General features: G+C 37.0%; 1 protein-coding gene across 1 annotated transcript; it reads right to left on the bottom strand.

Moving 5' to 3' along the window:
• Window positions 1-206: 206 nt before the first annotated feature.
• On the bottom strand, window positions 207-15,355 carry LOC139730466 (uncharacterized). The gene is made up of 7 exons (XM_071641307.1): window positions 15,340-15,355; window positions 14,050-14,144; window positions 9,850-9,880; window positions 8,885-9,025; window positions 7,406-7,541; window positions 4,606-4,712; window positions 207-229 (listed from the first exon to the last, which is right to left on the bottom strand). Exons 1-7 carry the CDS (start codon window positions 15,353-15,355, stop codon window positions 207-209), a joined length of 549 nt encoding a protein of 182 aa, XP_071497408.1.
• Window positions 15,356-15,899: the final 544 nt, after the last annotated feature.

The raw sequence follows: 15,899 nt of genomic DNA, 5'->3' as shown, positions 1-15,899 counted from the left end.
AATAGTTTTTTTTTTGTCTTAAAAAAAAAAAAAAAAAACTATTGCCCATAAAGTGCATCAACTATATTGCAAGTAAGAACAATGATGCTCCGAGCGTCCATGCAGATTTATGGCATGCTGTTGCGGGAGAAGTTTGAGTGAGGGCACGCCCTTTTCCGAAGACGCTTTCCGATTTGTCTGCAGTGCACAAGAGTCATATGTCCTTCCTAATACAGCATTGCGAGGAACTCTGCAGGAAGAGAAATAAAGATGAAGGAATTGAGAAGATTAAGAAAAATGCACACTTGACTACCTAAATCTAATCCTGTGAAGATTAAGAATAATACACACTTGACTACCTGAATTTAATCCAAACAGATTCAAAGGTTAATAGTTGAGTGAGGGATTTTCTGTCACATAAATTCGTCCGCACTTTTCCCCCCGCTGTACGTCTTTCTGACTTTGCTTGGGTGACCACCAGTTACGACATGTAAAGTCTCCTGAATCATGGGAATGAAATGAAGAAAAAAAAAAAACTGGGACACGCAAAAGCCACAAACCTTTTCAAGCGTCGTTTTAGGAGCAACAACCATCACAGCTATTCTTTCCTATATATAATATATAATATATTGTATCTGTAATATCTGACTTTGTTTTGTATTATAGGTTAATCTAATTGTGCAATGGTTCTGATGAATAAGATTGACCCTTTGTTATTTTAATGTATTTTTTTTTCATCGCTACATTGTATTTTGTGAGCATTTTTAATGTATACATGGCCATTGTTAACAATGTCTGTAATTCAGCCTCCGGGCTGCGAAAGATATTGATTAATAAAACACCATTTCAAAAAAAAAAAAGTCTTATACTCTGAATTTACGACCTACTCCAAATCGGTGGGTTTCGATAATTGGAAGCTATACAACCAAAATTCTTGTCACAATCGCTGACGCAGTTACGACTTCACACCGAACCAAGACTCCATGGGATCAAAGGAAATTTGCTTTGAGAAAACGATTCTTTACATTAATCCAGGGCAAAATATATAATAGGAGTGTCAGACAATGTGGTGTGCATGATTGAGCAAGCACAGATTTCTAGCAGCAATGCCATCTGTGTATCACTAGCGAGAGTTTGTTGATTCAAATATTCGTTGTTGCTTTTTTAGGAAAATGTCGTCTGCCCTACTCGTAGTGGTAGTCAAACAATTAACTACACATAAAATCACACAAACTATGTGAAGAAGTAGGCATGAATCTAAATGACAGCATACCTAACCAATGGAACCAAAATCACGATTTACAATATTTAGAAAAGATAACTTAAAAGAAGAAGAAGAAGAAGAAGAAGAAGAACAACAACAACAACAACAAAATTATTGTTACTACCCAGAGTTAGACGAATTGGGACTCTACTTTTAAAGTCTTATGGGCGGACACATTAACTGAGAACATCGTTTGTATATGTGGTTCTTCCTTTCCCCTTACCACGGACGAACCCCTTAGAGTTTATCACCCCAAGTAGACTCTAGGGCTTTTTACACTTGTGTTTATTAACCCCGGACTTTCTCTGACCCAGGACTATCGTTAGTCCCGTACCAATTTTTTCAGCTTTTTACACTCGCCAATTAGTCCCGTACTATCTCTTGTCCGGGGCCAAGGAGAAAACTGACCTTTTTACACTCGTATTTCTTAGCCCCGGACTTTCCAAACCACATGAATATTCATAATTACGCTGTGTACTGTACACGTACACGCACGCACCGGCAGCACTTGATTACCTCGTTTCTGATTGGTCAGTGAGGGTCGGACTTCGTCTCCGTCGCTTAGCCCAGGATTATTTTTTCGTTCTGTTTACACTCACTTGCTTGGCACCGCAATTGCGGTGCTAACCCCTGCTATTTTGCAGGGCCAGATAGTACCGTACTATCGGTGGGGCTAGCCCACTTTGGCAAAAACGAGTGTAAACAGAAAGTGGGCTAAGGATAGTCCCGTACCAACGGTGGGGCTAAGGCCCCCCCCCCCCCCCCTTAGCCCCACAGTTGGTCCGGGGCTAAGCAAAAATTTACAAGTGTAAAAAGCCCTTCTCTGTCCCCAGACCAAACCACCAATGGTCATCGGTTACGGTCACTATATATAGAATACAGTTATTGTTCTTAAAGTAGTTTATCGTATACATGAATGAACGATGTCTGGTTTTGTAAGGAATTAAGAGTCAGTCTTGAGGAGTAACTCCACTGAAGTTGACAGGAGAGAAAGTCAGTCTTGGTATCAGAACTGGTGTGTGACAGTCATGAAGTCTTGCGAGCTCGAATAAAATACTGGATTAAGACATAAGCCATCGAAATGACTGGTTTGCCTGGTTTCTTCATGCGTCTTCAGAGTTGAACTCTAATGTCTTGGGTACTGACTCGGAGTCCCAATTTTATGTAACAGCAATAGATCGAAGGACAGCTAATAAATGCACTCACGTTAATAGTTTCTGTTCTAATTCTCCCAGTTTCCCTTCATGATCTATGAGACAGTCGGTTAATGTTTGCTGTTAATTGGTTACAACTTTATGAACTAGAAATGTACTCTGAGAGCGCAGACCTCCGCCAAGCAGCTCATTTTCACCCCTGATGTTGATGTTCTTCCACATTGCAGACATCAGTGATTTCCACTCATACATGCATGCTGAAAATCGCCAAATTCCTCAACGCTAATAGAAGCCTTTTGCTTACATCATCAGCTTCCAGATAAAAATCCTTCAAAAACTCAAATAATTCCCAGATCACTACCCAACTTTAATCGTCTGTTCCTTGTGTCTTAATCTTTCCTGTAATTTCATCCAAATACGTTCACAACTTCTGAGTTATTTTGCACACAGACAGACAAACAAACGAACAAACAAGCAAACAAACGAAAAGAATTGGGAGCATCAAGCCCATGACCAGTATGCTTCATTCCCGGCCATGTGTGCCTCACGCAATCATAACACACACTCATAACAATTATGGTTGATATGAACAATAAAGGAGGAAATAATGTGAAGTTAATATTGGAGACATTTTTTTTTTTTCGGATGTGGATATGATCTTATTGGAAGAAAATGGAGGAGTATAGAGCAAAACTTAAAACAACAAAAACAACTATTTATAGCCAAAATTTAAACATCTCCACAGTTAGTATTTGTCTCTCAGAGGTCCATTTCACCATGGCAGCGTGTCATTGCTTGGCAGCCATCTAAAACGATTTTGGTGAGACGGAACACTGCGAAGAACAGAAATCTTGGGCAGGACTGTTCTCATTTAAACTTGCGGAGGTCGACCTCAGGACGATGAGAATAGTAATCATAGAACTACATCTGCAATGTCTACCACCCTGTAAGCACTCTACGGCACTCCTTAACTGGCATAAAGAAGACGTGATTTAATTATACACACAGAAATTAACATCGTCACAACAGCCCTATAATGCTAAGGCCTAATCATATTATTGAGAAACAAGGAAAAGTAGAAATTACGCGGTGCGTAATATATGTCCCCGCCGGAAGTAGCATTTAGTAGCAAAAATGTACAATATAGGTAAAAAGATGAAGGTCAAAGGTCAAAGAAGTCAAAGGTCAAAATTCTATGTAGAAGTTTTGAAGCCCTCACCTAGTGCCATCACATAAAGCAAACGGAATCGAAATCGGGTTAGAAATGGCGAAGGAGTAGCCTTTTGTAGCCAATGTACAATATAGGTAAAAAAATCAAGGTCAAAGGTCAAAGAAGTCAAAGGTCAAAATTCTGTGTAGAAGTTTTGAAGCCCTCACCTAGTGCCATCACTTAAAGCAAACGGAATTGAAATCGGGTTACAAATGGCAAAGGAGTAGCATTTTGTAGCAAAATGTACAATATAGGTCAAAAATCAAGGTCAAAGGTCAAAGAAGTCAAAGGTCAAAATTCTGTGTAGAAGTTTTGAAGCCCTCACCTAGTGCCATCACATAAAGCAAACGGAATCAAAATCGGGTTAGAAATGGCGAAGGAGTAGCATTTTGTAGCCAATGTACAATATAGGTCAAAAATCAAGGTCAAAGGTCAAAGAAGTCAAAGGTCAAAATTCTGTGTAGAAGTTTTGAAGCCCTCACCTAGTGCCATCACTTAAAGCAAACGGAATTGAAATCGGGTTACAAATGGCGAAGGAGTAGCATTTTGTAGCAAAATGTACAATATAGGTCAAAAATCAAGGTCAAAGGTCAAAGAAGTCAAAGGTCAAAATTCTGTGTAGAAGTTTTGAAGCCCTCACCTAGTGCCATCATATAAAGCAAACGGAATCAAAATCGGGTTAGAAATGGCGAAGGAGTAGCATTTTGAAGCAAAATGTACAATATAGGTCAAAGGTCAAGGTCAAAGGTCACAATTGAAATTCTGTATAGAAGTTTCAAAGCTCCCATGTAGTGCTATCATATAAAGCAAACAGAATCAAAATCGGGTTAGAAATGGCGAAGGAGTAGCATTTTGAACATTTTGATCACACACGGACGCACACACGGACGGACACACGGACGGACACACACACGTACGGAGCCTGTTTCATAGTCCCCTGCTCGAACTCGTTCGGCGGGGACAACTAAGCTGCAGTCTATACTCCGCAGTGCACCCACCCTTGTAGTTCATTTTTCCATCAGCGTCCTTGTCGACGTCAGCGATCTTTTTCTTGAGCTCCTCCTCAGTGTACGCAAAGGACAGCGCCTGGACCATTTCATCTAGCCTAGAAAGCAATAACCGGGAGCAATGTGCGGAAAATGTTACTTAGACATATAAGGTCAACGGTCTTATTATGTGACATTGTGAGAACATAATTATGATATACATCATGTAGGAAAATATATCCATACAAATCAGATGAAGTCAAACCACGTGACGCACTCAAGGAATATAGTACAGGTACAAGTAAATATACACTTGCCTTATATGGTTTCAAGTTTCAAAGTTTCAAGTTTCAAATTTATTTTCCACATCTCATAAAAAGAAAAATGAAATCAATATGATTTCATGTGAGCATAACAAAAATGAACACACAATCAATAACAAAATAACGCACATGTATAAAAATCAGAGTTTGTGACTCGGGATATGTGGCGAGTGTGGAGGGGAACAGCAATAGGCCATTGACCTTTCGAGGCCGAACCCCATAGACAAAAAATGAAAAAAGAGAGTCATTTAAAATAATGATATCATAATTAACAGTTATCAATTAAAGCATTACAGAATAATTAACAACAAGCACATAAAACAATTACAAGTACTAAATGCACTTACAGAGGACAAAATAAGACACAAATTACAAAACAAAAACGGTCTACAAAACGGGACATTATGTAGCACTAAGCCAGATCGGACTACACATCTATACAATAATTTGAAATAAGCTGTAACTTATATTTTCTTCTGAATGATGCAAGAGATGGACTTTGTTTTAAATCAATGTTTAAACTGTTCCACAATTTTGGACCTAAAAATCTTATACTACTTCTTGATATCTTATATCGGTAAAATGGAACGTACATATTGCACGAATTTCGGGTTTCATAAAAATTTATAGATCTATTAAATGCAAAGTAAGAGCTGAAAATTTGAGGTAAATAACCTTTAGAGTGTTTATACATAAAACTGGCTACTTGAATCAAATAAACATCATTTACTTTGAGCATATTCAACTTCTTAAAAAGAAAATCAGTAGATGTTAAAAAAGCTGAATTCGTTATAACACGGATTGCACGCTTTTGCAAAATATATACTCTGTTCAATAAATACATTGCACATTTCCCCCATGCACAAATACAATATGAAATATGTGGTAATATCATAGTATTATATAAATTCACTAAAATGTTTACTCATTTCGTATTGTTTTACCAGCACTTCTCAAAAAGTCTTTCATGTGTATGTTCTGTCATTCATTTTGTAATTTTAAATACTTATTATTATTATTATTATTATTATTATTTATTCGGCTTTCATTCACAAATATCATAGTACATATTTCGAAATCAGAACATACACTGGAGTGGTAAGGGTGCACCAGGTTGAGCAGTCCGGGTCTGGAATGAGCCAACTGAATGACTTGGGCCCTTGGGCCATCCTCCCCAACCCACCTGGTGCACCCAAAACAGTCAGTTTACAATATAAAAAATACAAATTTCATTTACAGGCATACATTTAAACAAAAACAAAAAATAAAAAACTGTTTCTTTATAAGTGTCAATTTAGGATATGTGTAACTACCAATCTTTCTTATTCCATTCAAATATCAGAGGTCATTTTCTACATAACAAAACTAAGAACAAATATTAATAATACATTGCATATAAGTTTGTGAACTCTTAAATGGCTACCGACATCAAAACCTGACTTACTTACAAATACATACAGTTAATGCACAATGCATAAATTTGAAGTTTCCATGTAAACCATATTATATTCCCTTACAGCATTTCATTTTGACTTCATTATATTTGGACACTTAACAAAAACAGAACTGCAAAAGAGAGAGAGAGAGAGAGAAAGAGAAAAAACATCATAAATAACGAAATATTTAACTCAACGTACCAACCTAACGCAACACCCTGGGAGCCAGCTCAACCAGCAATGCATAAATTTGAAGTTTCTATGTAAACCATATTTCCTAACATTTCATTCTAACTCCATTATATTTTTACTATTAACGAAGGGAGAGAGAGAGAGAGAGAGAGAAAGAGAAGAAGATAGAGAGAGAAAAACATCATAAATAGCTGAATATCTAACTCAACGTACCCAACCCAACCCAATACCCAGGGAGCCAGCTCAACCAGCAATGATTATACTGCATGCTTTCTATTGGGGAAAAAAACACAGCAAAAAACTATCATGGCAATGTACCGCTGCGGCGGCTCAACATTGAACAACTGTACACTTTGCTCACTAATAATCACATGTGCCATATATAACCCGAGTAAGCTATTGGAATAAACAATTTCTATGATTTTCGTTGAGGAATGCTATTACCATGGCAACACAATGTTTGACATGAAGAAAAAAATATGGGAAAAATTGAAATATGAGCAACTATATAGGGCCTATCATAGCTGTCACATGTACCAAAATTTAAATCAAATTGCTCAAAAGCTGAGGGAGTTAAATAAATTCACAAAAAAATATTATATAATACTATATAATACTTGATATTCGTTTCATGTTCATCCAATTTCATCACTTCAATGACCTTCATTTCGGAAACAATATTTTAGAAATCCTAGTGTATTGCTATTGAATTCGATGAACGCTCTAGCGCTATCTTCAGCATTCTTTTTTGTATAATTTTACGTTGTATTTGTAATATCCTGTGTAATAAAACGAGGAACTGCACATGACGCAAAATCTAAATGAAAAAAAAAATAGTAGAGAAAATGTTCGTGTACGCACGTGATGAGGCCATTTCCGTCCTTGTCTAGTTTCTTGAATTCAGCCATGGCCATCTGTTGTTCGCTTTCAGTCAATTTCGCTGGTCGCAGCTTCTCCATCATGACAACGAATTCATCGAAGTCAATCTTTTTGTTGGCTGTGCACAAAAATACGAAAATGAATAATTCTTGATGTGTATAGACATTCTGATTAAATACATTTGATGGTCGGTTGTTAAATTGGTACGGTCAGTTGTTCAACTGGTTCACGGGCTGGTGTTTGCACACTGTAAAATTAGCGAGCTTTTTCATAGATCTGCTACGCGAATTCATAAGGACTACAGTACGCTATCAGGCTAAAAACGGTGTTCTGCGCATGCGCGAGGCAGTTGTTCACATTTTTCAACCCGAGAAGATGTATCGTCTGCGTGGTGGCTTCCTTTGATTCCATGTATTCCTGTTATGCTTCTCACGTCTAAAGCTGCGTTTACACGATCCGGCGAGGGTCACCAACGCACGGAACGTGGTGTTTGCTATGGCGCGCCAAAAGGAACCATGTCTGATTCTGTTACAATATGACTTCCCCGCTAATAATTTTGTTACAAAATTAATATTTTTCTGTTGATTTTTTTTTTGGTTCTTGAGTTTGACATAATAATATTTTGAGTGAGACCGCTTTCCTGTTTTTTTTTTCTTCTTTGTGAAACAGAAGCAGACCAGGTTCCTTTTGGCGTATACTATAGCAAAATCCCGGCCCGTTTCCCTTACCGCGCTCGGTGTAAACGCGCCATAAATGCTAAGGTGTGTTGCGGCGTCGAGTGTGCATGAGAAATCTCTGCTTATAGGACAACAGTCGGCAGTACCAAAGCCATTGTAAAAATGTACCTAATTTGACCAATTAATTCATTAATGATTGCTGTTAAGTGTAACTACAAGCCAGACATACTCGGAAAAATCAAGATCATGATGTAGTTTTTAGGGAATGACTCAACTTTTATCTATACACTAAAGATCAAATGAAGTCATTTTTAATTCTATTGTGCTTTTCTTCCCATCTAATAACAAAACGTATTATTAGTACAAAGCATAGATGATTTTTTTTAAATCATGTTGTTAGCATTATTTGTAAGACATACTAGTCATGAAGTTTGATACACCTATATGAACAACTGTCCAGAAACAATGCATACTCTGCAATAGTGATAGAAACACATTGCTATTATTGCAGTTATAATTACACATCAGTGATCAAACTCAGATATATACAAATTCTTTTTCTAAAAATAAATATTATGTTCAGAAAAAAACCCATCAGTTTTTGTGCGGGTATATAATGAAGGTTAAAAACGCGAAAATCCAAAGAGCAAATATATACACACATTATAGACACATATGCTTGAAAACATACCCACACACATACACATACGTACACATCCCCCACACACAACACACACAAATACACACACATGACTGTCATGAGCGTGCACATTGTATTTCTCACCGTCTTCATCAACGTCACCAAACTCCGGCAGGAAATGGGGGAGGTACTTCTTTTCGAGAACTTCGACTAAATGCAAAAACTCTTTTGCGTCAATCTTCCCACTGCTATCTTTGTCTGCCTTGTCGAAGGCCTTGCGGTATTCTGTAGGAAAGTAAGGTTTGGGAAAATTAGAGTAGACATAAAGATAATTACAAATTAATCATAGGGACAGTTTGCAAGCTTTGTATTATAGTACCTATGCAATGCGAACCTATAAATGGAATTATATGTTGACTTGCAATGATTTATGACATCCTAATATCACTGATGTGATCAAAAAGAATATCTAAATATGTTCCCTATATTCTTATCACAACGTTTCTATAATTTTTTTTTTGGCAGAAAAAAAAATAAGAATCTGCCAGTGATATAATCTGACAATATTGTTGTATAAGTATTATTAAAGATAACCAAAGACTTCTCCTCTAGACCGATCGTTACTTGCACTTTTTTCTCAATAAAATGACTTAACGAAGTTCATTATATCGATAGCATTTGAACACGCAAATTATTATTACACAGTTCCCTTAATGATGCAAGAGGACTCATCTATGATACCATGACATCAATAAAAACTTAAATGATGAAAAAAATCAATGATGCCTGACATCATATTCTATTGAAACAATAACTCTAAACCTTTCCAGTGATACATCACATGTTAAATAACAAGGATTATTCTCTAAGTTATGTTGAAAGAATCCAATAGTTTTTTGATATTTTTTTAATCGCAAATATATCAAATTATCATATATTTGCCATCAAATTCTTCATGATATATACTGCAATAATCATGACTGTGATAGTCGAAATGGAAATCATAATAATATGAGGACTGTGTATAAGCAATCATTGTTTTCATGGGTAAAGTCACACTTCAGCAAGGTCGAATAAAATATTGCAGCAATTGCATGTTAGAATTATACCTTCGCGTTGGGCGTCCGTCACTTGAGAAGCCTGTAACGAAAAGAGAAAGGGGAAATTTTTGAATGAAATTGAGAGAGCAAGATGAAGAATAAGAGAGAAAGTTACGATTAGAGAAACAAGAGGGATTGAGGACATAAGAGAGAGAGAGAGAGAGAGAGAGAGAGAGAGAGAATAATTAAATTATTGCGATGCTTAATTTAGATGACCTCGAAACTGTTCCTAACTACTCTTTTTATATTGCGACTGTGGGTCTTATAAGGATTCACCACAATGTTAAGGAAATCACAAGCTGATGCGACTGAAGTCTGAAAAGTTTGATTAAAAGCAGAACATTGCATGCCATTCATAATCAAGAACAGTATAACATTGTATCATTCACACATTAAATATCAATAGTACAATATGATCCAATGTAATAACATACACATTGTATTATCATAAACTTAGTTGTGTGTTTTTTTTCATAAAAATTCTCTCGATTACACTTTATTTGAAACTTAAGTCCCGAATAAGTATTTCGCTCAAATTCATGCTTAGGAGAGGCACAAAAATAGCCTACAGAAATACCCCCCCCCCAAAAAAAAACCAAACAAACAAAAAAACAAACAAACAACAAAACAAAACAAAAAACAAAAAACAAAAACAAAAACAAAGGCCAAGAAGCCAACGCGCCAACACACACAAATTTAAGGACAGTTTATCATAATAGCAGAATAATATTGTGCTTGACATCACCGAAGGGTTATTCGAATAGAGAATATAAATGTAAACCAACCAACGCTGTTTAGGAGATTCGTAAATGTTGCTTGGTAAAAGAACACATTGAGTGCATAATGTTTCATCTACAAAGTGCAGCTCTACCGTACTGAACAACATACAAAAGTATAGTCCTGCAGTCTGTTAGTAATAGCATGTGGGTAATTTTGACCAGCTCAAACCCTCATTGATGCAAGTTGTCTCATCCAGATTCGGATTCAGCATAGGGTAAACCCTTCATTTTCGTTTTTCCATTTTTCTTTTTCACGATATGTATAAGGAAATTACAGGAACTTCAGATTTTGGCGGCCATTTTGGAAGCCATCTCAAAACCCTCAAGGATGCAAGAGTTGCGCTGTTCAGATTATAATTTAGTAACCTCGAAAATGGGTAAATCCATCAAAAAACTTCGGGTGGACGGCAAAACAAGGTTCAGCCCCAGACACGCAAACTTCTCCGAATAAAGATTTGTTTATTTGCTTCATTTGCTTTTTACGTTTCGTTTTAATGGTCTTCAACATTTTCTCTAGACATGCTTACATTGCAAACTTGTACAGAGATCAAGATTGATTATGTAATTCTAACGCTATATTTCAACATTTTATATCACATTACAATAGTCATACTATATATAGTAATGTGTAATGCAACGAATATTTTGAACAATGTTAATGAAATTCCACAGAATTGATGCACTTGGAAAGAAAATGGCACACAAAAAATATGCCAAATCAAATCTAATCAAATTTCAACATTATTTTTGTTGTAACCTTTGCGATCTGGTGAGTGCTCATCTTGTATAGATTCACTGGCTTCAGTGAACAAGGAATGATAATGCGTTTAAGGCTTACGGCAGGGGCATAATTAAAGAAGCAACACAATGTGGAACATGTTGACCACTGGAGTGACTATCTACCTGTAGCCTTGGTTGACTACACCATTGGAGACTACACATCAGAAATTCTTGCGCTGAATTGGGAAACTAACGGTTCAGAATCAGCAAAATAAAAGGAGAGGCGGAGAAAGAGAGAATTGAACTAACGATGATATATACGCAATGTGCCCCACTCTTACCCATCAGTATTTAATACGACAGTAAGGATTAGGAGAGGGAGGGGAACCAGAAAGAAAGATACTGTGTCTGTACAAGAAGTACTATGTCTATGTGGTGTAGCAGTGAACAGCATGTCTCATTCATTCCATAATCACTCTTCCTCATCAGTCTAGCTCCTTATCAGTCCTCTGGCTTCTTTCTCTGTTCAAGCTCAACTAGTCTTCTGGCATATGCTGACATTCACTTTCTATTCCCACTTCCTTTCCGCTCCCCTGCCATCTGTCTTTATCTCATCTCATGATATAAGCGACGTATACAATTAATGTTGCGAATATGAATAGGTAGATATTCATGTATTAATAGAAAAATACATACACACAGATAGGCAGACAGATAGATGGACAGACGGGCAGACCAACAAATAAACAGATAAATGAGTTGTGGGAAGAAGCGACTGAGAAAGACGGAAACGATTATACAAACATTATAAGGACAAGGAAAGGGGAGAGACTATTCGATGCAAAGATGATAGTACCTTGTAAAGCTGTTCAAATCGTGTACAGTTTTACCTTTAGAAAGAGACGGGTTTTCTTTTTTTTTTTGGGGGGGGGGGTAATTGTTGAAGTTGGAAATAGACTTTCAACACTCACAATGACATAATAATGGTTCACAGAACGCAAGAATGTTGTCTTCAATGTTTCTTTTCTTCTAATAGACTTAATGAGAAGCGATAGGTTGGCCAGTACCATTTTTAATGACTTTGAAATAAGAGGAAAAAAACGACAATATTTTAATGAATTTAGCAGAATCCTTGTCGCTCTGATATAAATAATAGATAATGCGTATTTAACATTTCCAATCATAAATGGCCAGTCACAAACCATGTGATGAAATTGCGCCACGAGATGCTTCAGAATGAAACGACAACAGATTATAATTATGTTAACTCAGTCAGGCTAAGCAGCCAATTTGAATTACCAATTCAACTCACCATCATGTATCAGGTAAGTGGCTAGTGAAAACCGCGCATGTGAGCATTATGCTCATATCAACAGTTCAGTGAACTTTAAAGGATGATGTCTTGCATCATATACAAAACTTTACTATCACAGTGTCAGAGTGCTTCAAAATGCAACAATTACAACCAAGGGAGGGCTTATTTGTTGATTATTTTAAAATTGAGATGATGGTAAGTGGTATGTCGGCCTGTGCCATTTCTGAAGAACTTTCATTGTACAGTCAGAAGAGAGAAAAGAAAAACCAGAATTTAAATAATTCTAGCAGGATCCATGCCAGTTTTCATAAATGGGAAATGGTGCATGTGTAGCTTAGACAGATCTTAGGTGTTGTTAACCGTCCACAAACAATATGATAATTGCACTACAAGGGCGTCAAAATAACAGCTGACTACTAATCAATACCGGTCGTCTCAATAAGCTGAGCGACCAATTCAGGCATGTCAGGCAAGTAGCCGGGCAAAACCAGTATACATTTACACGTGAGCAGGTGCTCCTGATTCGGCAGATAATCTAACAGCATAAAAAATGTGGACAAACAGCAGTTCAAGTGCATGAAGAATAGATAAAGAGTAAATGTTGAGATTGGATAATTATGATAGGTCGGTGACCCTATCCAGTAGGGCTGTAGGGTGGTTACTGCATAATGAATCATCAGTGGAATACCTTGTAGGCAAATCATAGTCATATTTTTTTTTTGTCAATAATTAAACTTAGAAATAACCTTTCAACACCGACAATGGCAGTCATAATGGTTCGGAGAACGCACGAGTGCATGTTTCTTTTTACTTTTAGCTGAAATTAGTGGGGTTGTCTGCTAAATATCGGTAAGATATTCTATTTTTAAATCCTGAAATAGCATTCAGACAGTTTAAGCACATTGAAAGTTATCAATGTTATCAATGCGAAAATTCGATTGCATTTCCCCCCTTTTTTTGACATATACTGCATAGTGCGCGCGGTCAACAAAACTGTCGTATACATGGTAAATGACAACGGTCTTTGCAAACCCCAAACATACATGTAACTCTCTTGCGATTTCTCGCATAATTCCGAACTATATAATTCGACGAAAACATCAAACGTTAGAGTAAGAAGTAAAGTCTGACGTATCACAAAAATAATTGGAAATGCCAGACATAAAAGTGTAGCAATCATGATTGAAAAATGGATAAACTTCAAACCCGATTATCTCGAAATATCATTCTTACGCGAAAATTGCATATATGACGGTTCGGAAGACCGCCGACAAAATTACGGAAAATAATCAAGACAGCCTCGGAAAAATCAAGACGTCGTATTATGTTTATGTTGCGTTCACCGACCAGAATTTGTGAAGGAAACTTTGCTCCCTACAAAGTACATGTACTCACCATTGTCAGTCGTTCAAAGGGTATACCGCTGGGATTGGAGGGACTTGAAGTTCGGCAGAAGAGTGCGGCGGGCTGGTCGTGTCTGAGGCTTTGTCCTGAGTGGAGCCAGTTAAATACTTTCTAACAACGAATCAGCTCTCTGTTCAGCTAACACGTGTCTGCCACGCTCATCTCCCCTGCGCATGACGCGTGCATACACATTACACTCACACCATCGTTCCGCCATGATAGTGGGTCCATGGTTCCACCTACTCATCGCTATTTCATTTCATTTCATTTTATTTCTTCTCCATTCACCTCATAAAAAGGTTCAATATACTAAAACAATTCAAAAGCCCAACTTATACATAAAAACAAATTATGTAGGCCTACAATATTGTAACTGATTGACAAATTTGCCCTTGGTGATTGGTCGACGTAAGAATTTCATAGTTTGACAACATGTACAATAAATCGTGTGCTTAGCATACACCAAAAGTCGGTTACGTTCGATGAGACTTTTGTCACGACTTTCCAGAGGGTGAGCTATACAATATTGTCTGTCTGTCTGTCTGTGCTGAACCCGTGTTGTGTATGCTTGTCTATTACGAATCTGACCAACTCGATTTTCGGCTTATGAGCTTTGAAGCTCGTGATTGGTTAATAGCAAGTCCCATCATGATCATCAGGAGCCATGTCGTTAGCAACTATTTAACCCCGCAAGTGCGAACAGAGATCAGACGCAGTGATTATGATAACAATACATGTACTGCTGATAATAATAACACTGTGATCATATAGATACATGTACTAATAATGATGCTGAGAATTCTGACTTTCCCCAGTTTTGACTTATGACCATACAAAACTCACACCACCCAAAGATTCCAGTCAAGTTCGTATAATGGTGAAGTCAGACAAGTTCAACATTCTAATTTATTCTTATAGTGTTTTATTAACACTACAAGAATAAATCTTGACATGCTTGGTGTGTGCCTTGTTAAATGACAGGGTGAGGGTGTGTAATATTTTTTCATTGAGTACGTTTTGTATATTTAGTATTGTTTAGCGGTGATGATTTTTGTAGTCTATTATATTGTACTATTTGAATACTATTTCAAATATTTAGACTATATACGTAAAGTTGTATGCAATTTAGCATCTAGGCTATAAATTATGATATATGAATTGAGTATAAATTAACCTTTCAATGAGAATGTGTATGTGAGAGAGACGAACGATAATGATAACAACAATGATAATTTTACGAAGGTAGGGCCTATAATTAACCTGTTCAGTGTTGACACTTACCAGAGGGCCATGTCATTATCATTACACTAGCGTTGTAAGATACCCCATTTATACACCTTGGACGAGAGGAATGGCAGGTAAACATCTTGTCCAGGGACGTAAGCACTGGACTGGTTTTGAACGCAGGTCCTCCGACTGGGAGTCAGGAGTCTAATCCACTATGCCAAAATTCCCACAAACATCTTCGAATTTGGATGTTCAAATGTTTTGATTGCACAAGCCATTTAGAAATATTTTCCAGATCGGTATTAAGTCTGGCTCCAATTTGACTTATTCTCTCACCAGTAAAGTAAATGCATGTGTCATCAGCGTACATTGAAACGCTTGAATATTACAACAATTATTAGGTAAGTCATTTCAAACACAAACCATAAGCAAAAGTGGACCGAGATAGATTCAAATACATGGTTAGACCTACGCCAACCCTCACTTAAGGGTTGGATTTTACCTTCGTTGAATTTACTGTACTCAGATCCATTGTGTAGTGAAAACGAATATTCAAATGATAATCCCTAAACAATTCACAGGTTATAGAGGGCCCTTATATTACGCGCAGTTTA

The sequence above is a fragment of the Diadema antillarum genome, unplaced genomic scaffold, assembly GCF_040938485.1.
Source record: "Diadema antillarum isolate AM-2024a unplaced genomic scaffold, OU_Dant_1.0 seq00000315_RagTag, whole genome shotgun sequence".
In the NCBI taxonomy this organism is placed as follows: Eukaryota; Metazoa; Echinodermata; class Echinoidea; order Diadematoida; family Diadematidae; genus Diadema; species Diadema antillarum.
This window is presented reverse-complemented; position numbering and strand designations above follow the sequence as displayed.